A 22,236-nucleotide genomic window follows, 5' to 3' on the forward strand; every position below is an offset into this window, starting at 1 on the left:
TTTGCCTTGATGTGCGTGTCCTGGGGGAATGGGGAGCGGGTGATTTTAAAATGTCCTTCGTTTTTTAAAGAGGGGAGGGGGAGAATCAGACGTTAAATTCTTTTGCAAACATTCATGCCTAAGGAAGGGCTGGAACAGGCAGCCCGGCCGCCGGAACCGGTCGGACAGGTAGCGAGCTTGTTGACACCGTTATGTTGCAGGGCGCATGCTCACTCCCAAGTTTCCTGGTGCTTCTTCTATTCCACTTTATGAAACTTTTCCCCCGGCGTGGTCTCTCCCGCGATTGAAGGCATAGGTGGCGCGGAGCCGGAAGGCTCAGAGCCGCGGGCGCCGCGCCGAGGGTGGAGGGAGAGAGCCAGAGAGGCAGGAAGGTGGGCTCCGGCGCCGGGAGCCGGGACCGAGCCACCGCCGCCGTCCCTAGCGGGAGCAGCAGAACGAGGGGGTCACAGCCGGGGGAGGGGGCCCACCATGCCCAAAGTCTTCCTGGTGAAGAGAAAGAGCCAGGGGGTCTCGGTCCGCAGCTGGAATGAGCTTCCGGATGAGGAAAGGGCAGACACCTACATCCCAGGTGAGCGCCGCGCGGGAGCCGGGCCTGGGCGCGGGCCTCCCGGGGTGGGGGAATGGGTGGCCCAATCCCCTCCGCAGCCGGCCACGTCTGGACTCCCCACCCATGCCTCCTCCTGCGGAGGGGAACAGGGGTCTTTCGGCGCAGGAGGGCGAAGACCCATTCAGCGGCCGGGAGAGGCTGGGAAATCCGACGCCGTCGCCCCCTCCCCCCTAGTGGGCGCCTCTTAATTGCCGGGCGGCGGGACCGTTGGCTGTTCAGCGGACCGACAAGGCCCTGGAGGACAGGGGGTGGGAGGAGGATGAAGGCCACGAGGGGCTACTTGCCAATCCCACATCCTCATGATGGTGCCCAAGGACCCCTCAACTCTCTGGGGCTAGGTGGGAAGAGGTCAGACGCCCCCCTTCCCCGCGGAGAGGAAACCTGACGTACAGGGTCCTTCATTCAAGGCCCCCAGTTACTCGTGGGCGCCACGACGGGACCGAGAATCGAACCTCAGCACCCCAAGCTTGCTCGGGGGCCAAGCCGTTGGCTTGCTCGCCCACCCTCGCGGCGTTGCCCACTTGGCGAGGTGCCCAGGTCCGGGGTGGGGCGGCGGCATCGCCCTCAGGTCAAACTGACGGCCGCCTGTGTGTCGGATGCGGCCCCTGCCTCCGCAGTGGGCCTAGGCCGCTTGCTCCAGGAGCCCCCCGAGGACTGCCGCAGCGACGGCGGGAGCAGCAGCGGCGGCGGGAGCAGCAGCGCCTGGGAGCCAGGAGGCGCCGAGAGCAGCTCGTCCCCGCGCGCCCCCGAGCGCGAAGCCCGAGAGCCCGGCGACGCCGAGGGCCCCGGTGGACACTTGGCGGCGAAGCAGCGTCCGGCCGCCAGGTCGAAAATCAAGGTACAGTGTCGACTCTGCCCTCGCCGCCGCCTGCACCACGCCCTGGCGACAGGCTCCTGGGCCCGCACCCCTCCTGGCCGCGCCCGCCGCGCACCCCGGCGCCAGGGCCCGGAGCGCGTCCGCGTTGCGGCGCCTGCACCTGCCCCTGGGCTGAGGCCAGGGCACCTCCGCGAGGCTTCCGCCTACTAGGCGGCCCCCGGCGCTACCGCGCCCCGGCGACTGGCTCCTCGCTTGGGAGTGTGGCCTCTGGAACTGTCTAAAAGCACAGGCAGCACATGCTACGTGCCAGGCCTGAGAATAACCGGGCCGTCTAGGTTCCTGGGGTCTCAAAGGAGGTACCCTGGCTTCTCCGCAATTCTACCCTCTGGGACGAAGTTCCCAGCGCCATGTAGATTCTGAGTTTCACACCCTTCCCTGTGCCCTGGAGAGACTGGCAGCAGCTTGGCACACAGTAGGTCTCTCACAATAACTGTTCCCAGTGCCAGTTATGGCATGCTAGTTAGACAGGAGGCCTACGCCTAGCACTTTAGATATGTCGTGTCTCTCAAATCCTAAATCAAATTGATGGATAAAAGAGTTGAACTGCAAATTGCCTTAGCGCAATCCTTTCGCCACAGCAGTGGGTTGGGGTATGTGTCCTCCTCTATTGTCGCACCTCAGGGCTTTCTGAGTCGTCTAGAATTGTAGGCAATATCAGGATGTCTGTCTATGTTTTCCTGGGTAGAACTTCCATGATCGCCTGCTCAAAGGATCCCCTATCTCCCCAAGATTAAGGAACCCCATCCCACTGACTCACAGCCACCTGGAGCCAGGGGATGGTGTTTTAAATCACTGGATCCCGGTTTCTTAGCCTGGTGGACCATAGCATCACCCAGTGCGCTCCAGGAACTCAATGGACTATAACTGCAGCGCTCTCCAGGGCGGTCCCTTGGTCTCACTACCTGGCCTGGTGCAGAAGGAGGGAGTGGAGGAGGCTGCCTCAGTTTGCTGTGGATTGGGAAAGCCACCTGTACTTTATCTGGGAGAGAACTTACCTCCTCTCTGAACATTCCTGGTTCCCTGGGCTTGACAGAGGAAGCGACATAGATTGGGGCACATTTAGGTTTTTTTTTCCTAAATTTTATTTATTTTGTTATTGTTGAGAATATACACAGCAGAACATAAACCAATTCAACAGTTTCTATGTGTACTATTTAGTGACATTGATTACATTCTTTGAGTTGTGAACCATTCTCACCCTCCTTTTTTGAGTTGTTCCTCACTCATCAACGTAAATTCACTGCTGCCTAAGATTCCTATCTAGTCTTTCGAGTTGCTATTGTCAATTTGATCCCATATAGATAGTTCTTAAAAGAGCACAATGCTCAAGGCAGACTTTTTCACTACTTAAGCTAAGCTATTGTTTGGTTTTAAGATGACTTCAGGGGATAGTTTTGGTTTAAGGTTTAAAGATTATCTCAGGGCAATAGCTTCAGGGGTTCCTCCAGCATTCGTGGCTCCAGGAGGTGTGGATTCCATCAGAATTTGAAATTCTGTTCTGCATTGTCCCCTTTTGATCAGGATTCTTCTATGAAATCTTTGATCAAATGTTTAGTAATGTTAGCCAGGCACCATCCAGTTCTTCTGGTCTCATGGCAAAGGAGGCAGTTGTTCATGGGCACAATTAGCCACACACTCCATTTCCTCCTCCTAGTCCTGACTCTCCTTCTTTCTCTGTTGTTCCAGGTGAATACAGACCAATTATTGTGCCTTGGGTGGACATTTGCAAGCTTTTAAGGCCCCAGGCACTACCCCCCGAACTGGGAGGTAGAACAGAAGCACTAAACACGTTATTAGGCCAATTAACTGGGATGTCCCTTGAAACCATGACCCTAAACCTCCAAACCAAGGAACCAAATCCCATGAGGTGTTTGGCTGTGCATAAGCAGCGTCAGCAGCTACTGTTTTTCTCTTGTCTTTGTCATAAATGTATCTATCACACAACTTTTGCCAATTCAACATTTTACATGTGTACAACTTACTGACAGCAACTGCAATAATCAGCTGTGCAACCCTACTTTTAATCAATGCGATTTTTCCATCACCGTTAACACTCCTTTCTCCTCTTCTCCTGCCCTTGGTAACCACTGATAAACTTTGGTCTCTACACACTTACCTTTTCTTGTCTTTTTATATAAGTGAGGTCATACAATGTTTGTGCTTTTGTGATTGGCTTATTTCAGTCAGCGTAATGTCTTCAGGCTCCATCCATACTGTAGCACGTATCAAGACTTCATTTCTTCTACTGGTTGAGTAATATTTCATTGTATGTATGTATCACATTTTGTTTATCCATTCATTTGTTAATGGGCATATAGGTTGTTTCCACCTTTTGGCTATTGTGAATACTGCTGCAGTGAACACTGGTGTATAAGTCTCTTTTTAAGTCTCTGCTTTCAAGTCTTTTGGGTATATACCTAGGAGTAGAATTGCTGGGACATGCAGTAGTTTTAGTTTTCATTTTATGAGGAATCATCACACTGTTTTCCACAGTGGCTGTATCATCTTGCATTCCCATCAGCAATGGATAGATGTTCCAATTTCCCCACTACCTTGCCAGCATATGTTATTTTCTGTTTGTTGTTGTTGTTTGTTTGTTTATCTTAGCCATCCTAAGTGGGAGTAAAATGGTATCTGATTATGGTTTCGATTTGCATCTCTCTGACAGCTAATGATGCTGAGCATCTTTTCATGAGTTTGGTGGCCATTTGAGTATCCTCATTGGTGAAATGTCTATTCAAGTCTTTTGCCCATTTCATGATTGGGTTGTCTTTTTGTTGTTAAGTTGTCGAAGTTTTATATATGTTTTGGTTTTAGATTATTGTCGGATATATGTTCTCCAAAGATATTTTCCCAGTCGGTTGCTTATCACTTGTTTGGTAATGTTTTCTGATGAACAAAAGTTTTTAATTTTTATGAGGCTCCATTTATTTATTTTGTCTTTGGCTATTTGTGCTTTTGTTATATACTAGATAATCCATTGTTGAATGTGAGGCCTGACATCAATTGTCCCTGCTTGTTGTTGTAAGAATTTTATGATTTTAGTTTGCACATTTAGGTCCTAAATCCATTTTGAATTTGTTTTTGTGTATGGTGTGAGGTATGGATCCTGTTTCATTTTTCAACATGTGGAAATCCAGTTTTCCAGCACCATTTATTAAAGAGACTCTTCTTTCCCCATCTAATGGACTTAGCACCCTTGTCAAAAATCAGTTGACCGCAGGTGTGTGGGTTTATTTCTGGACTCTCAATTTTATTCCATTGGTCTGTGTCTATTTTTATACCAGTACCAGGCTGTTTTGATTCCTGTAGCTGTATAGTATGTTTTAAAATCAGGAAGTGTGAGTCCTCCTGCTTTGTTCTTCTCTTTCAACATTGCTTTAGCTATTCCGAGCCTCTTGCCTTTCCATATAAAGTTGAGGATTGGATTTTCTATTTCTATAAAGGAGGCTGTTGGAATTGTTCGGATTGAGTTGAATCTATAGATTGTTTTGGGTAGTATTGTCGTCTTAACAATATTAAGTCTTCCAATCCACAAACATGGAACATCTTTCCATTTATTCAAGTCTTTAATTTCTTTCAGCAGTGTTTTATAGTTTTCATTGTATAAATCCTTCACATCCCTGGTTAGATTTGTTCCTTGGTATTTTATTCTCTTAGATGCTACTGTAAATGGAATTATTTTCCTAATTTCACTTTCAGATTTCTCATTGCTGTTGTATAGAAACCCAGCTGATTTTTGTTTGTTGAACCAACCTGTACTCTGCAACTTTGCTAAATTCCTCTATTAGCTTTAGAAGTTTTCTTGTGGACTCTTTGGGATTTTCTGTATATAGGATCATATCATCTGTGAATAGAGATAATTTTACTTCTTCTTGTCCAATCTGGATACCTTTTATTTCTTTTTCTTGTCTTATTGTTCTGGCTAGGACTTCTAATACAACATCGAATAAAAGTTGTGAGAGTGGGCACGCTTGTTGTGTTCCCAATTTCACGAGGAAAGTTCTCAGTATTTCTCCATTAAGTATTATGTTGGCTGTTGACTTTTCATATATGCCCTGAATTGTTCTGAGGAATTTCTCTTCTATTCCAATCTTCTTGAGGGTTTTCATCAATAAAGGGTGTTAGATTTTATCAAATGCTTTTTCTGCACCCATAGAGATGATCATATGGTTCTTTTCCTTTGTTCTATTGATGTGGTGTATTACATTGACTGATTTTCCAATGTTGAACAATCCCTGCATTCCTGGAATAAATCTCGCTTGGTCATGGTGTATGATTCTTTTAATATGTTGTTGGATTCTGTTCGCTGGTATTTGGTTGAAGATTTTTGCATCTATGTTTATAAGAGATATTGGCTTGTAGTTTTCTTTTCTTGTGTCTTTGTCTGGTTTGGATATCAGTTATATTTGCTTCATAGAATGAATTAAGGACTATTCCTTCCTTCTCTATCTTTTGGAAGAATTTCAACAGTACTGGGATCAAATCTTACCTAAATGGTAGAATTCCCCACTGAAGCCATCTGGTCGAGGACTTTTTTTTTTTGTTGGGAGTTTTTTGATCATTGATTTCATCTCTTCACTTGTTACAGGTCTGTTGAGACTTTCAATTTCCTCTTGAGTTGGTTTGGGTAGGGTGTGTGATTCTAAGAATTTGTCCATTTCAACTAGGTTATCCAGTTTGTTGTCATACAGTTGTTCATAATATTCTGTCATAATTCTCTATTTCTGTCATGTCAGTTGTAATGTCCCCTCTTTCATTTTTTATTTTGGTTGTTTGCCTCTTTTCTCTACTTTTCTTTGTCAGTCTAACTAAAGGCTTGTCCATTTTATTTATCTTTTCAAAGAATCAACTTCTGGTTTTCTTGATTCTATTTTTCTGTTTTCAATTTTATTTTATTTCTTCTCTGATCTTTGTTGTTTCCTTTCTTATGGTAGCTGTAGGCTTAGTTTGCTCTTCTTTTTCTAGTTTCTGGAGTTGTTGAGTTAGGCCATTAATTGAGATCTTTTTTATGTAGGCATTTATTGCTGTAAGTTTCTCTCTGAGCACTGCTTTCACTGCAGCCCATAAGTTTTGGTATGTTGTGCTTTCATTTTCATTTGATCTAAAAAATTTGTCATTTCTCTTTTGATTTCTTCCTTGATCCATTGTTAGTTTAATAGTGTGTTGCTTAATTTCCATATGTTTGTGTATTTTCCAGATTTTTTTTTCTTTTATTGATTTCTAGCTTCACTCTGTTGTGGTCAGAGGAAATACTTTGTAAGATTTCAACCTTTAAAAATTATCATTTACTTCGTTTGTGACCTAAAATGTGGTCTATCCTGGAGAATGATGCATGTGCACTGGAGTAGAATGTATATTGTGCTGTTCTGGGTGGAGTGTTTTATATATGTCTTAAGTCTAGTTGGTTTATAGTGTCATTCAGGTCCTCTGGTTCATTGTTGATCTTTTTTCTAGATGTTCTGTCTAATATTGAAAGTAATGCATTGAAGTCTCCAACTATTATTTTAGTACTGTCTATTTCTCCCTTCACTTCTATCAGTTTTTGCTTTATGTATTGAGGTGCCCTGATGTTGTGTGCATATATTTATGATTGTTAAATATTCTTGATTAATTGACACTTTTATCACTATATGATGTCCATCTTTATCTCTTCTGACAGATTTTGTCTTAAAGTTTACTTTGTCTGATATTAAGATTGCCACCCCAGCTCTCTTGTGGTTATTATTGGCATGGAATATGTTTTTCTATTCTTTTACTTTCAACCTATTTGTGTTCTTGGGCTTAAAGTATGTCTCTTGTAAACAGCATATAGTTGGATCATTTTTTTTATCCATTCTGCCACTCTCTGCCTTTTGATTGGAGAATTTTGATTACATTCAGTGTAATTACTGGTAAGAAGTGACTTACTTCCACAGTTTTATTACTTTTGTGTGTGTGTCTTAAGCCTTTTTGTCTTTGTCTTTTAGTACTGCTTGCTTTTGTGTTTTGTTGGTTTATTGTAGTGAGCCTTTTTGGTTCCCTTTTCCTTTCCTTTTGTATATGTTTTTCTTAGTTGTTACCATGAATATTATACTTAAGAGCTTGTATCTCTAACATTCTAGGGTAAGTTGGTACCAACTTAATGTCAATAACATACAAGAAATTCTACATGTGTACCATTCCTTTTTCCACTTCTGTTGTTGCTATCACTAATTACGTCTTATATTTCATATGCCCTGTAACATAATTTTATCATTGCCTTTCATATATGTTATTTAAAAATATGAAGGATAAAATATTTAGAATTATCAAGCATAAATACCTTATTACTAGCCCTTATACTTGTCCATGGAGCCCTGGTGGTGCAATGGTTAAGAGTTCAGCTGCTAACCAAAAGGTCAGCAGTTTGAATCCACCAGCCACTCCTTGGAAACCCAGTGGGGCAGCTCTACTCTGCTGTATAGCGTTGCTATGAGTCAGAGTCAACTCAATGACAACAGGTTTCTTTTTTTTTTTAACTTGTTCATGCTTTTCCCTTTATTAGAGATATTTCTTTTTATGTATAGCTTTTAATTACTTTCTAGTGTCTTTCCCTTCTATCTGCAGAACTCCCATTAGTATTTTTTGTAAGGCCAGTCTTGTGGATATGAACTCTCTCAGCTTCTGTTTGTCTGGGAATGTTTTAATTTCACCTTCATTCTTGAAGGATAGTTCTGCTGGGTATAGTATTCTTGGCTGACAGTTTTTTTCTTTCAGCATTTTAAATATTCCATTGCTTTCTGGCTTCTAATGTTTCTGAGGAAATTTGGCATTTAATCTTATTGGGGATCCTTTGTATTTGACTGTTTGCTTCTTTCCCACTTCTTTCAGGATTCTCCCTTTATCTTTAATTTTTGAGAGCCTAACTATGATGTGTCTTGGTATAGATCTCTTTGGGTTTATCCTGCTTGGGGTTCTTTGAGCTTCTTGAATTTGTAGATTCATGTCCTTTGTTAGATTGGGAAATTTTCTGTCATTATTTCTTCAAATATTCTTTCTGTCTCTTCCTCTCTCCATCTCCTTCTGGAAGTCCCATGATGCGTATATTAAGTCTGTTGTTGTTGTCCCATAATTCCATTAAACTCTCCTCAACCTTCTCGAGCCTCCATTCTTCTTGCTCTTCAGCGTCTATAATTTTAACTGTCTTATCTACTAATTTGCTGATTCTCTCTTCTGCCTGATTAAATCTGTTGGTAAGTCCTTCTCTTGTGTTTCTCATTTCAGTTGTTGTCTCTTTCAGTTGCAATATCTTTTTTAGATCCTCATTTTGTTATTGCATTGTTATCCTTATTTCTTTTAGCACATTGTCTCCATTTTGCCTTAGTCTTTAATTATGTTTAATGTTTTTGTATTATATTCTTCCTTTTTTTTTTTTCATTATTTGGTTATCCATAGATGCACTTTCGCTCATTTTGTCATGTTCATTTGGATGAGCCGTTGTTTCTCTGTTCTTTGTGTTTCTTGTGATTTTTTGTTGGGGCATTGTAATTTTCAAGGGTGTTAATTTTCTCATTTTTCCCCAATATTTGGTGTTTTTGCCTGCACTACTTTCTGCAAGAAACTCTTAGGTGGGAAGAGCCTTCAGCCTTTGCTTACTGTTTTCATGCTCTCCTTGTGATAGCCCTTCTCCCTCCCTGGTTTAATTTGGATTTGAAAGTTTCAGATCTCGTTTTTTAATGAGAGTCTCTCCCAAACACACCAAAGAATACACTGTGGTCAGTCTGTCCACCACTGGGCACCGTTACTCAGGCAACATATTGTGTACTAATCAATCTGTCCAACACAGGGCACAGTCCCCTGTCTCTGGTTATTACTCCCTTCCTTTCTCTGTTTTTGCAATCATGTTTTTAGTTGTAAAACCTACGCTAAGCGAGCTCTCTTTGGGCCTGAGTTTGCCCTCCAGTTTTGCCCACGGTTTCTTTCCCTGCTCTATGTGGGCTGCTTATATCTGAGCTGGCATTCAGCGGAAGCACAGGCAGACTTTCCTCCATTTCAGGAGGAGGAGGAGGGGCTAGCACTCCCTGGAAGGACCTCTGAGATATCTGTCTTGTAGGTTTCAGAGCCCCAGTGACCCTGTGGTGGTTGGAGAAACACTCTCCACTTAGGTGACCCACCTCTTGACTCCACTGTAGGGAACCATCTGTAGAAACCTGTAGTAGTCCAGGAGCTGACAGTTACCATCCTCAGTGCTAATTGTAAAAGGGAGCATACAGAGCAAAACAGATCCTCAAGGAAATCTGTCCTGTTAGTTTAAGAGGCTTGAGCTACGGAGTGCACAGAAGGTAGGTAGAGGGCTGTGTATGAGAGCAGACTCCACTGCAGGGGCCTTCGGTAGCAGTTTGCAACAGCCTGGCAACCAACAATTACCAGGTGGGGGAGGGGGTGTCATGCTCTGGTCAGATCCCCATGGAAGTCTGCTCTCAGAGTGCCGCAGTAGACTGTTGGCTGTGAGTGTAGCCTCCATTCAAGTCTCCTGCTTCCCAACCCACAGCAGCCTCAGACAGCAGTCCTCAGCACCAACTGAAGTGGGGGCAGACTAACCAGTTGGGCAAACCTCCCTGTTCAGAGGGCTCCTGTCCAGCAATTCACAGCAGACTTGCAGGTGACAGTGTCCAGGTGGGGGAGGGACTGTCATGCTCCAGAACGACCTCCAAGGAGATCTGCCTTGATGCTATTAGAGAACCTCCCTGTAATATGTAGGCTGTGGGTGTAGTCTCCACTAAAGATGCCTGCTTCTTAGCACACAGCAGCCTCAGTCAGCAGTCCTCAGCATCGACTGAAAGAGGTAGCAGACAGACCTGAAATGACTCCCTGAAATTCAGAGCCCTGAGCTATGAGACACATAGGAAGGCCAGTAGAGTATTTACTATGGGAGCAGACTCCACTACACAGGCCTTCTGTAGCAATTCGCACTAGGCTTGCAGCCAACAGTGTCTGGTGGGAGAGGTGCTGGCACACTCTAGACATACCCCTAGGGAATTCTGCCTTGTTGATTTTAGGGCAGAAGCTTGGGGAACTGTCTATTTGTATAGGAAGGGGCTGTGGTGGTTAGGGAAGCAGCCTCTATTTCTGGGGCCACTACCCCAGTTCACAGCAGCCGATGGCCTGCGTGGCTGGAGGAGGGACAGGGACGGTGGGAGAAGCGATTTTCCTACCATATGTGACTCATTGTTGATTTGTTGATTCTTGCCTGTCTGCAGTTCCCTGTTGCTTTCCTCTGCTCCCTGATTTAGAGTCCCTAAAAGCCAAGCACTGTTTCCTTGTTGTATTTGCTGGGGAGGGTTGGAATAATGTTTTTTTTATGCCACCGTTTTCTTAGAATCGTGCATTTAGAGACTTGAGCTGGAATACAAAGGAAAGCCATCTTTAATTGGTAGTGCTGATTGGGTGCTGGCATGCTGCTTTGTGTTAAGTGCACAGCTGAGGTTCACAGTCAGCTGACCTGAGGTACTTCTGGGCCAGGCATGGTTAAGGGGGAAGGGACCATTTGCTTGAGGCTGCTGGGGGCTCTGCCTTCCAGTAAATGCTATAAAGTGTCCCACCTACATATTTATCACCAGGTTGTCCTTTTGTGATTGAGTTATTTCACTCAGCATAATGTCTCTAAACTCCATCCATGTTGTAGCATGTATCAGGATTTCATTTCTCTTTCTGGCTGAGTAATATTCTGTTGTATGTATGTACCACATTTGTTTATCCATTTATCTGTTGATGGGCATTTAAGTTGTTTCCACCTGTTAGTTATTGTGAATGGTGCTGAAATGAACACTGGTATACATATGTCTGTATCGCTGCTTTCAACTCCCTTGGATATATTCCTAGCAGTGGAATTGATGGGTCATATGGTGGTTCTATTTTTAACTTTTTGGGAAGCCACCACATTGTTTTCCAAAATGTCTATATCATTTTGAATTCCCAGCAGCAATGGATAAGGATTCCAACTTCCCCACATTCTTGCCAACATTTGTTATTTTCTGTTTGTTTGATTAGCTGTTCTAGTGGGAGTGAAATGGTGTCTCCTTGTGGTTTTGATTTGCAGCTCTCTGATGGCTAAAAACATTGAGCATCTTTTCACATATTTAGTGGCCATTTGGATAGCCTATTTGGTGAAATGTCTATTCAAGTCCTTTACCCATTTTTTGACTGGGTTATTTGTCTTTTTATTGTTAAGTTGTCAAAGTTTCGTATATATTTTGTTACTAGATTCTTATCAGATATATAGTTTTCAAAGATATTCTCCCAGTCAGTAGTTTGTCTTTTCACTCTTTTTAAAGTCTTCTGATGAACAAAAGTTTGTAATTTTTATGAGATCCTATTTATTTATTTTGTCTTTTGCTGTTCCACACTTATATACTTTTGAAGCAAATCTCAGATATCATACTGTTTCACTCATAAATATCTCAGAATGTACCCATAAAAGATAAAGACCCTAACAGATACATGAGGAAATGCTCGTGATCATTAGTCATTAGAGAAATGCAAATCAAAACTACATTGAGATACCATCTCACCCCAACATTGTTGGCCTTAATCAAAAAAAGAGAAAATAACAAGTGTTGGATTGCAGGGAAATTGGAACCCTTATGCACTGCTAGTGGGAATATGAAACGGTATAACCACTATAGAAAACAATATGGCACTTCCTTAAAAAGCTAGAAACAGAAATACCATCTGATCCAGCACTCTCACTCCTAGGAATATAGCCTAGAGAAATAAGAGCTGTCAAATGAATAGACATATGCACACCTATGTTCATTGCAGCATTGTTCACAAGAGCAAAAAGATAGAAACAACCTAAGTGCCCATCAACAGATAAATGGATAAACAAATTATGGTACATACACACAGTGGAATACTATGCAATGATAAAGAACAATGATGAATCTGTGAAATATCTCACAACATGGATGAATCTGTAGGGCATTATGCTGAGTTAAATAAGTAAATCATAGAAGGACAAATACTGTATGAAACACTATTATAAAAACTCAAGAAAAAGTTTACACACAGAAGGAAATAATGTTTGATGGTTACAAGGGAGAGGAGGATTGGGGAGGGGAAATGTTTAACTAGATAGCAGATAAGTGTTAACTTTGGTGAAGGGAAAGACAGTGCACAATATAGGTGAAGTCAGCACAACTTGACCAAGGCAAAGTCATAGAAGCTTCATAGACACATCCAAACTCCCTGAGGGACTCTGAGTTGCTGGGGCTGAGGGCTGGGGACCATGATCACAGGGGTCATCTAGGTCAATTGGCATAACAAAGTTCATAAAGAAAATTTTCTACATCCAACTTTGGTGAGTAGCATCTGGAGTCTTAACTTTCAAGCCGCTGTCTAAAATACATCTACTGGTCCCATCCCATCCAGAGCAAAGGAGAATGAAAAAAACAAAGACACAAGGGAAAATATTAATCCAAAGTACAAATTAACCACAACTACCACAGCCTCCGCCAGTCTGAGCCCAGAAGAACTAGATGGTGCCTGGCTACCACCACCAATTGCTCTGACAAGGATCACAATAGAGGGTCCCAGAGAGAGTGGGAGAAAAATGTAGAACAAAATTCAAATTCATGAAAAAAAAAGACGAGACTTACTGGTTTGACAGAGACTGGAAGAGCCCCCGAGACTATGGCCCCCGGACACCCTTTTAACTCAGAACTGAAGCCACTCCCAAAGTTACCCTACAGCCAAAGATTAGACAGGTCTATAAAACAAGCAATAACACACATGAGTAACATGCTTCTTAGTTCAATCATGTATATGAGACCGAAAGGACAACACCTGCCCAAAAGCAATGACAAGAAGGCAGGAAGCGACAGGAAAAATGGACAGATGGAGACGAGGAACTGGGGTGTGGAAGGGGAGAGTGTTGACACATTGCTGGGATTGTAACCAATGTCACAAAACAATTTGTGTATAAATTGTTGAATGAGAAACTAATTTGCTCTGTAAAGTTTCACCTAAAGCACAATAAAAAATAAAATAAAACATAAGGACCACAGTGCACAATCACACCCACGTTAACAGCTGTGTTCAGATTGCTAATTATCTAGTGAATTCCTTTTTTTTTCAGTTTGCCTAATCAGGTCTGCATAATGTCCACACACTGTAATTGGTTGATGAGTCTTTAAAGTCTCTTTTAACTTATACATTTTCCCTTCATCTTTTTTAAAGTATCCTTGCAATTTATTTGTGGAAGGAAAGGGTAATTTATTTTGTAGAACTCTGTAACAATCTGGATTTTGCTTATTACATCACTGTGATCTGTAACACTTTCCTCTGTCCCCTATATTTTCCCTATATGGGTAGTTCAGTCTACAGCTACACTGTCCAATATGGTGGCTATGAATTATATGTGGCTACTTAGATTTAAATTAATTAAAATTATATAAAATTTATAATTGAGCTCCTCAGTTACACTAGCAACATTTCAAGTGCTCAGTAGTCGTGTATGGTAAGTGTCTACTGTATGGGAGAGTAAAGAATAGACCATTTCTATCACTGCAGGAAGTTTTGTTGAACAGTGCTCCTCTAGATGTTTAATCAGATTTATTTTATTTTTGGCTAGATTATGTCCTAGGTGGTGGTGTTTATTTCATTAAGAGGCATGCAATATTCGGTTTTCTCCCTTTTTGTGATGTTAGCAGCTATTGATACTAAATATTTTGGGTATTAAAAAAAAAACACCAAACTCGTTGCCATCAAGTTGATTCCAACTCATAGCAACCCTATAGTGGCTATGGGTATTTTGGTATTTTGAGTATTAGAGGCTGCAAAACAGTGATATTCTAATTCTGTCCATTTGTTAGCTGACATGCATCTGTAGAGATACTTGCCCCATGTACTATTTGATTTCCTAGTGGGACAGTTCATTTAGGAAGGTAGAATAATGCTTGATTCATTCCCTTTATTTTTCAGGATAATCAGTTCACCAGAACTCTCCAGGGACAACCAATTAGTTGGTTTTGTTTGTTTTTTAAAATATCAATGTAAATCATGGACTTGAGTAGTTTTTTTTAAAAATCCATCCGTTTGATACTTGCAAGGAAAGAATAATAACCTCTGTCCCCAACTCTTTGCCTCTTGTCTATCTCTCAGGCAAAATTGGATGCCCCTTTCCCCCCTACCCTCTTTGTAATTCTCTGACCATCTCTCTGACTGCACAACTCTAGACCCATCAAAACCAGGGAACACTTCCTATTGGGCTTGTATCCCCAGTACCTGGGTCAGTAGTGCCTGACTCATAGAAGGACATAAGTCAGCACAGAACAAAAATACAGGCATGGAGGAAGGAGTCAACAGTCCCTAGAATAAGTGACACCTTTTGGAGAAAAACACAGAAAGCAAGAAGAAAAGGGAGATCTGGGAAAATGCCTGCAGTAGATGCTCAATAAAGGTTAATTAATTAGAGGGAATAAAGGAGTTATAGGAGAACAATATAAGTGTTAACTGCACCACTTTTTAATTTGTATATAGGTGAAGCAGGTTTTTATTGTTTGAATGGACTGCATGAGCCAGGGTGTAGTTGTGGGTACCAGAATCCACTATTGCTAGATAAGCAGAGAATGGTTAATTATAGGATATAAATGGGCTAAAAAAAGACTGGGATGAGCTTCCAAGTGTATCTTCCAAAGCTATACTGCAGAACTTGGCCATCTTTGGAACTGCGGTTTCTACCCAATCAGGAAGCTGCTCCCTCTGTGACTGCCTGCTCCTGCATCATAATGCTTTTGCCATAATGAATACTGTAAAACAGTTGCTATGTACATGCCTCTGTCCAGTTAACTCAAGCCCAAATTAAAATCTAAGAGTGCATGTGATCGGTGGAACCTTAATCACATCCCAAGTCCTAGCTGCAAGGGAGTCTCGGAAATGTAATTTCTAGCTTTCTAGCCTCTGCACTACAGGAAGTCCCACCAGAAGGAGCAGGAATAGATGCTGAGCGTGTCCATCCATAGGACCAACTATAGGGACCATTAAAGCTTATGTGGTCCCATCTCATTTATGAGGTGAGAAAGGTAAAGCCCAGGATCCTATTATTTTTAGCATTGTTGTATTGTGGGAGATATCATTGACACTCTAGCCGTCAGTGTTGACAGTCTGAACTGAAGGAGCCTGAAGGCATTCCTCACCGTAAGGCTCATCACCCTTTCCCTCCTTTCCATCACCCTGTGGACCTGTCCTGTGGGAAGTGTAAGTACAAGTGTTGCACACAACAAACTACATTCAAAATCTTTAAGTCATGTTGCCACTGGCAGGTTACACCTCTCAGCCTCAATTTCTTCTTCTGGGTTAACCCATTGTTGTTGAGTTGATTCTGACTCATAGTGACCCTATAGGAAAGAGTACAACTGCCCTATAGAGTTTCCAAGGCTATAAATCTTCACAGAAGCAGACTGCCACATCTTCCTTCTTTGGAGAGGCTGGTGGGTTTAAACCACTGACCTTTCTGTTCGCTGCCAAGCACTTTAACCACTGCGCCACCAAAGCTCCTATCTTCTGGATTATAAGGACATATTCCCTTTATTATCATTTGAGAAGGGTCTCTATTTTGCTATGTAGAGTTATGTATGAAGCCTAAGGAAACGGTACATGGGACCAGGAAGGTGAATCCGAATCCCAAAGGAATTGAGAGAATATACTTAGCGTGTTTTGAGCACTCAAGCATAGCAAATGTCTCTGAGGAAATCCCGTCTGAATGGCCACCAGAAGGTAACCTTGGACTCCAGTATCTTCCCACAGGAAATAAGACCATTAATTTAATTAATTTGTCTAGTGGAAGCATCAGTAGAAAATAAAGGTTTCTCTTTGTTTTCATTTCGGTTTTTCCTTTAGAAGACTGACAGGTAAGTGATCTTAGTCAGCTTTGAAGTTTGTCAGAGGGCCAGCTGAAGTCCCCACCTCCCTGGACGCTCCTGAAGTTTTCGGCAGCCCTGACACAATGGTCAGTTTGTTTTTGCTACAGAGTCCTGTTTCTTTAAAAGAAGAGCTAGACGGGAACCTTGCATGTTTTTAAAAATGAAAGCTAAGATGTGGTAGAAAACAGGACAGCAGGTGGGAAAGGACCAAGCCCTGGGGTTGGAGCATTGCACACGGGCTGTTCATCTTTCTCGCTCCAAATCAATCTCCAGACGTATGTCATCTCCCACGCTCCAGGGTAGTTTTCCCACTTCATTGATAAGCCTTTTGAAAAGTGTTCATTTTGGATTAACAGTAAAACTTAAACATTTTCAGAAGTAGCATGGTGTAAACACCACCCCCAGTAAGTCTGTAGCGGTACCTTGTAATCAAACACATTAATAACTTCTATATCAAAATATATGAATATTTACACTAAGTGGGATAAAGTCTACCCAGAGCTTCAAGTCAGTTCAGGTCAGGTTGGACGCCGGAGGAAATAGGAGAAAATTTTGATTTCAGAGTTGCATGTAAAGGGTGGTGGACTGGACTTGTGGCTCACACTGGGAGTGAATTTCCTTTTTCTTCCATTAGAGAGTTAAAGATTCAAAAGCCAAATTGAGAAACAAGGGATTTTATTTAGGACTGCAGTATTTTGGAGCTGGTTCAATAACTACAATAGTTAGAATTTATCAAGCACTTACTATGCAGTAGGTCCTGTTTAATTAACTTTTCTTGTTTAATTCCTTAACAATCCCAAGAGGCAAATATCATTATTATCTGCATTTTACAGGTGATGAAATTAAGGCTTAGAGAAGTTGAGTAACTTGCCTACGTTACACAGCCTGTAAAGTGGTAGGAAGGGATTTGAACTTAGGACGTCAGAAAATAGGTTCCTACTCTTAGCTTCTTATATTGCTAAAGAGATCATCTAATATCATTTTTTAGTTTTACATGTTGGGGGGATTGTGGCCTAGGGTTGCTAAATGGCATCCCACATCACACAACTAGCCAGGTCTAGGTTTTTATTTGATCCCTCAGCATTTCTTGTTTTTCTATTCCACTATCATTTGCAACTAAGATGACCGATTTTGACTCAGTTTGATCTAGGTAAGATTGGTTAACCCTATCTTGAACTCCTAGGATGTAGAGTGTTATGTATAAATGTCTGGCGCCACATGTTTAGGAGGTAGAGTGTTATGTATAAATGGTAACCCCTAACTCATGGCAACCACATGCACAACAGAATGAAATGCTGCCCAGTCCTGCACCATCCCCGTAATTGACTGCAGATCAAACTGTAAAAACGGCCCAGTGAGCAGACATGTAACCCAGGGAGGGAGACCCGGTCTTCTGGTCCATGGGATGGACATCATTCCAGGGATCAGAGATGTATCTTCTGCATCATGTAGCCCATTCTACAAGAGAATAATCAGAAATGTGGAAGAGCTGGTGTTCTGGGGAGAATGACAAATGATACAGCTATTACTCTTCTGGTTATTTATTACTGCTTCACAAACCACCCCAAATTTAGTAGCTTAAAACAATTTATTATTATCTGTTCCAGTTCTGTGGTTTGACTGGGCTCAGCCAGGCGGTTCTTGCTTGGGATTTCTCATGCATTCACTCAGATGTTGGCTGGGGCTGGAGTCTTCCAGTTGATGCTGGAGCTGCCTCTTACCATTTTACAGCTGCCTCAATTCCAAGTATGGTTCTACCTTTTTTTTTTAACAAGTCTCTATTTATGGATATGTAAGTAGTTTCTAGCCTTTGCTATCATAGACCAAATTTCAAGGAACAGATATCCTTTCTGGAGGATAAGTTTCACATTTACAAATTTATTCTGTAACTATCCTGTCACATAGCTGCAGGGGTGATGAACCTAAGATCAGCAGGTAAGATGGCAGGGCACTGGCTCACGGGCTGCAGAAGCTAACAAATCCAAGATCAGCAGGTAAGATGGCAGGCTGCTGGCTCAAGTTCCAAGAATCAGAGGTCAGATGATGATAAGCCAGATGCAAGCAAATGAGCTTTGCCAGAACATCCAAACATATATTGGATGCGGGCCACACCCCCAAGGAAACTCCCCTTGCAACTGATTGGCTTATCACATCAGATCACATCATGGAAGATGACCATGTCATTACATAACTGCCAGACCACTGAGAATCATGGCCCAGCCAAGCTGACACACAGCCTTAACCATCACAGTCCACCTCTTGTCAACTTGGCACCTATACTTATCTCCTTAAACCATACATAGTCTCTAAATAAAGACTATTACAAAGTCATACTTTCACCTAACGTGATACAGCTAACACACGTACAACTGAAAATGCAGCAGTCCTGTTACATCTTATATTTTGTAAGCAATGGGATAAGTGAAAAAAACAAAAATAATTACTATATGCACATGCATATATATATATATATATATGTACACACACACATACACATATAATAAAACAAGGAAGAAATATAACAATTACAGTCCTCTTCTCTGCAACTGGTCACGTGGTTGTAACTGGTATTTAGAACTACCTTCTTCCACCACCCATTCCGTATTCCTTTGTCCTCAGCAAGCACTTCAGCTGGTCGTGGTTCATTGCCTGGTGGGGTGACCCAAACCTTCAGTCCTGAAGGGTCTGGGCCGTTAGTGGGCATGTCGAAATTGGGTCGTTGTGGTTTTCCATTGACTTTAATCACTGGGCGTGGAAGTACTAAGAGACGCCCTAAGGGATCTCCTGTATTCCAGACATACTCTTTTTTACTTCCATTATGCAACATCAGTCTGATTTCCCCTTTGGTAATCAGGGTCAATCACACTAGCCAGTATGGTAACTCCCTTCTTTGCCTGTTGTTCCAGAGGCATGAGGAGCCCAAAGTGGTCAGGTGGCATTCTTAACTTCCAGTTCAATTGAATCAGTGATGTGTCTCCAGGTGGGAGCATTCCTCCTGTTGGAACTATGCTGCAGAGCATAGGGTCGTGGGGACAGGATGCAAAATTTTTGCAAGTGGGTCACTAAGGGTAATAGTGAGTGATGCCAGTCCCATCTCCACTCCTTCATTCCTGGAACTGTGAATCCTGGCCACGGGAGAAACAGCAACCATATATTGGAATATCACAGATTCTTTCCTTTCTAATAAGTGAAATAGTCTGGCAAAAGCTGACTTCATCCAGTCCATTCACCATTAAATTGACTCTGACCCGTGATGACCCCGTGTGTGTGGAGTGGACTGCTCTCCCTAGGGTTTTTAAGACTGTGACGTTTTGGAAGCACATTGTCAGGCTTTTCTTCCGAAGTGCCTCTGGGTGGTTTCAAATCGCCGACCTTTCCGTTGGTAGTTGAGCACTTAACTGTTTGAGTCACATAGGGATTCTACTGGCTTCATAAGCCCTCATCTTTTGCCATTTAATTAACTTTACATCTCCTCTCAACAAGGCTTCGAATTACGTCTCTCTTAAGGCTTTGAATATAATTGGTTAATAATGTCTGGTGGCTAGATGGGTCATGTGGGTGACAAGCAGTGCTTCACGGATTGCAGGATACACCTGGGGTGAATCCCTAAATGAGCCACTTTTTTGTGACTCAGTTTTCCATGCTGTGAAAGGGGGATATATGTGAACATGGAGAAATGGAAAAATTGGCTTTGCTGAGGAATACTTAGAGAATTTTGACTTTTGCTCTAAGAAAACCAGAGGAGAGGTCAAACTGGGAATAGGGTATCGTCAGTCTCCAGCCCCCACACACACTCTGGTTGTTGCCTCCCCTGCTGAAAAAGCTTTCTGTATCTTGGTCAGATGATCACTGGCCCTGCACTCCCTTAAGCTGATCTCTTTCTCTACTGCTCCTCGAGATTTTCTTCTTTTCAAACAAAATAATGGCAGTGATTTGAGAGTTTCATTCCGGGCTGTAATAGAAGGTATCCACATTACATGCAGAGCATTTCAAAACAGGAATTTATCAAAAGGAGTAAAGTAAACAAGAGCTCAGGTTGGAACTGTGGTTGGAGAGTCCTTGGTCACATTCTACAGGACTTCAAGCTAGATGGTTCTAGCTTCCTGCACATTTTTAACTGGCCCACTCCTTTTCTGGAATTACCAGGGTCTATTGTTTGTGTTCTATTTTATTAGCCCCTCACCACCTCTCAGTGGGGGAGGGGAGGTAGGCAGTGGTAGCTCAGTGGTAGAATTCTTGCCTTCCATGTGGGAGACCCGGGTTCAATTCCCAGCCAATGCACCTCATGTGCAGTCACTACCTGCCTGTCTGCTAGTGAAGGCTTGTGTGTTGCTATCTATAATGCTGAACAGGTTTCAGCAGAGCTTCTAGACTAAGATGGGTTAGGAAGAAAGGCCTGGCAATCTACTTCCAAAAAATTAGCCTATGAAAACCCTATGGATCACAATGGTCTGATCTTGTTGTGCATGGTGTCGCCGTAAGTCAGGGGTCCTGTAGGCAGCAAGCAACAACAACAACCTCTCAATGACCTTTATCCTTGTAGACTTGGCCTTGGGAAGCTCCAAGTACTCGGTTTGCCAAGACGTGGGCCATATTTAGTGTTTTCACATCCTTTCAAGGAAGGAGATGACCCAGAAAGGGGACGGCCAGACAAGGAGGAGTCCATGACCTGTGCTATGACAGGAAGGGCCCTGGGTACAGCTGGGTCCTCCTCAGAGAGGCAGAGCAGAGGCACTGCAGTTCTAGGGTGGAGGCAGCTGGGGGTCATCAGACTCAACCCTATAGCTATCCTTTATCTTCCCATGGCTCCCCTTTACCCTCTGAATAGAGTCCAGAATCTATTAGGGCTCCCAAGGTAGACCCCTAAGGGGGGATCAGCCCTTCTCTGCTTCCACAGCTCTCCTGATTAATTGCCCCTCCAGGCCCAGGCGAGCCATGCTGAACCAGCATACTTCCCTGTTTCCCACCGGCTGTTCCCCCTCCCTCCCTCTCTCCTCATCTTCACCTGGCTAAGGAACTCACTTCCTCTGGAAGCAACTTCCCTAGTGTTCCATGTTGAGGGCAGGTGCCCCTTGAGGTGCCTCCGTTGCACACTGGAATTTTCAGAGGTCAGTGGCCCATTGACATTTCTGCTCTAGACTAGACTGGGGCAGCATCTTGGGGACACGCCATCCTCAAGCATTGTACTACTTCCAGCTCTGAGCATAGGGCCTGTCACAGATTATAGTAGCTGCCAAGTCAACTCCAACTCATGGCAACCCCATGTGTGTCAGAGTAGAACTGTGCTCCATAGGGTCTTCAAGGGCTGATTTTTTGGAAGTAGATCGCTAGACCTTTCTTCTGAGGTGTTGCTGGGTGTTCTTGAACATCCAACCTTTCAGTTAGCTGATGAGCCCGCTAACCGTCTGCACTACCCAGAGACTCCTGTCACAGATGAGGCACTTGTCAATGTTAGCTGGGACAAATTAACCTCTGAGCAAAGGAGGTTGCATGGAAAACCTGTCTGGGGGTCTTGTGCCTCCCATGAGTCTTTGCATCAGGCCCTCTACCATGGCCAGACAACCCACACCTATTAAATGTGTGCTGGCCCTGGGCTCGGGGCACAAGGGAGTGGGGAGGTAGAACCGTGAATTGACACTTACTGACTGTGCTCTAGAGATTTAGTTGAGGAAATCAGATGCACTCTTGGGACACATTTGTGTGTGATGGAACGCTCTGGAGTGAGATGTGATACGCAGTGAACTGTGTGAAAGGCAGCGCTGTGAAGCCTCCATTCTCAAATTGTGGTCCGGGAACCAGCAGAGCTGGCCTCCGGGAGCAGGTTATAGATACAGCATCGCAGGCCCCACCCAGGTCTCCTGAATCAGAAC

At 43.2% G+C, this 22,236-nt stretch overlaps 1 protein-coding gene across 1 annotated transcript in view; it reads left to right on the forward strand.

Moving 5' to 3' along the window:
- The first annotated feature begins 468 nt into the window (after positions 1 to 468).
- OVOL2 (ovo like zinc finger 2) overlaps positions 469 to 22,236 on the forward strand; it is a 55,938-nt gene continuing 34,170 nt past the window's right edge. The window contains exons 1-2 of the mRNA XM_004376483.2: positions 469 to 568; positions 1,225 to 1,445. Of these exons, the coding sequence (XP_004376540.1) occupies positions 469 to 568; positions 1,225 to 1,445 (321 nt within the window). The remainder of the gene's footprint in view (positions 569 to 1,224; positions 1,446 to 22,236) is intronic.

The sequence above is a fragment of the Trichechus manatus genome, unplaced genomic scaffold (genome assembly GCF_000243295.1).
Source record: "Trichechus manatus latirostris isolate Lorelei unplaced genomic scaffold, TriManLat1.0 scaffold00042, whole genome shotgun sequence".
NCBI classification, from domain to species: Eukaryota; Metazoa; Chordata; class Mammalia; order Sirenia; family Trichechidae; genus Trichechus; species Trichechus manatus.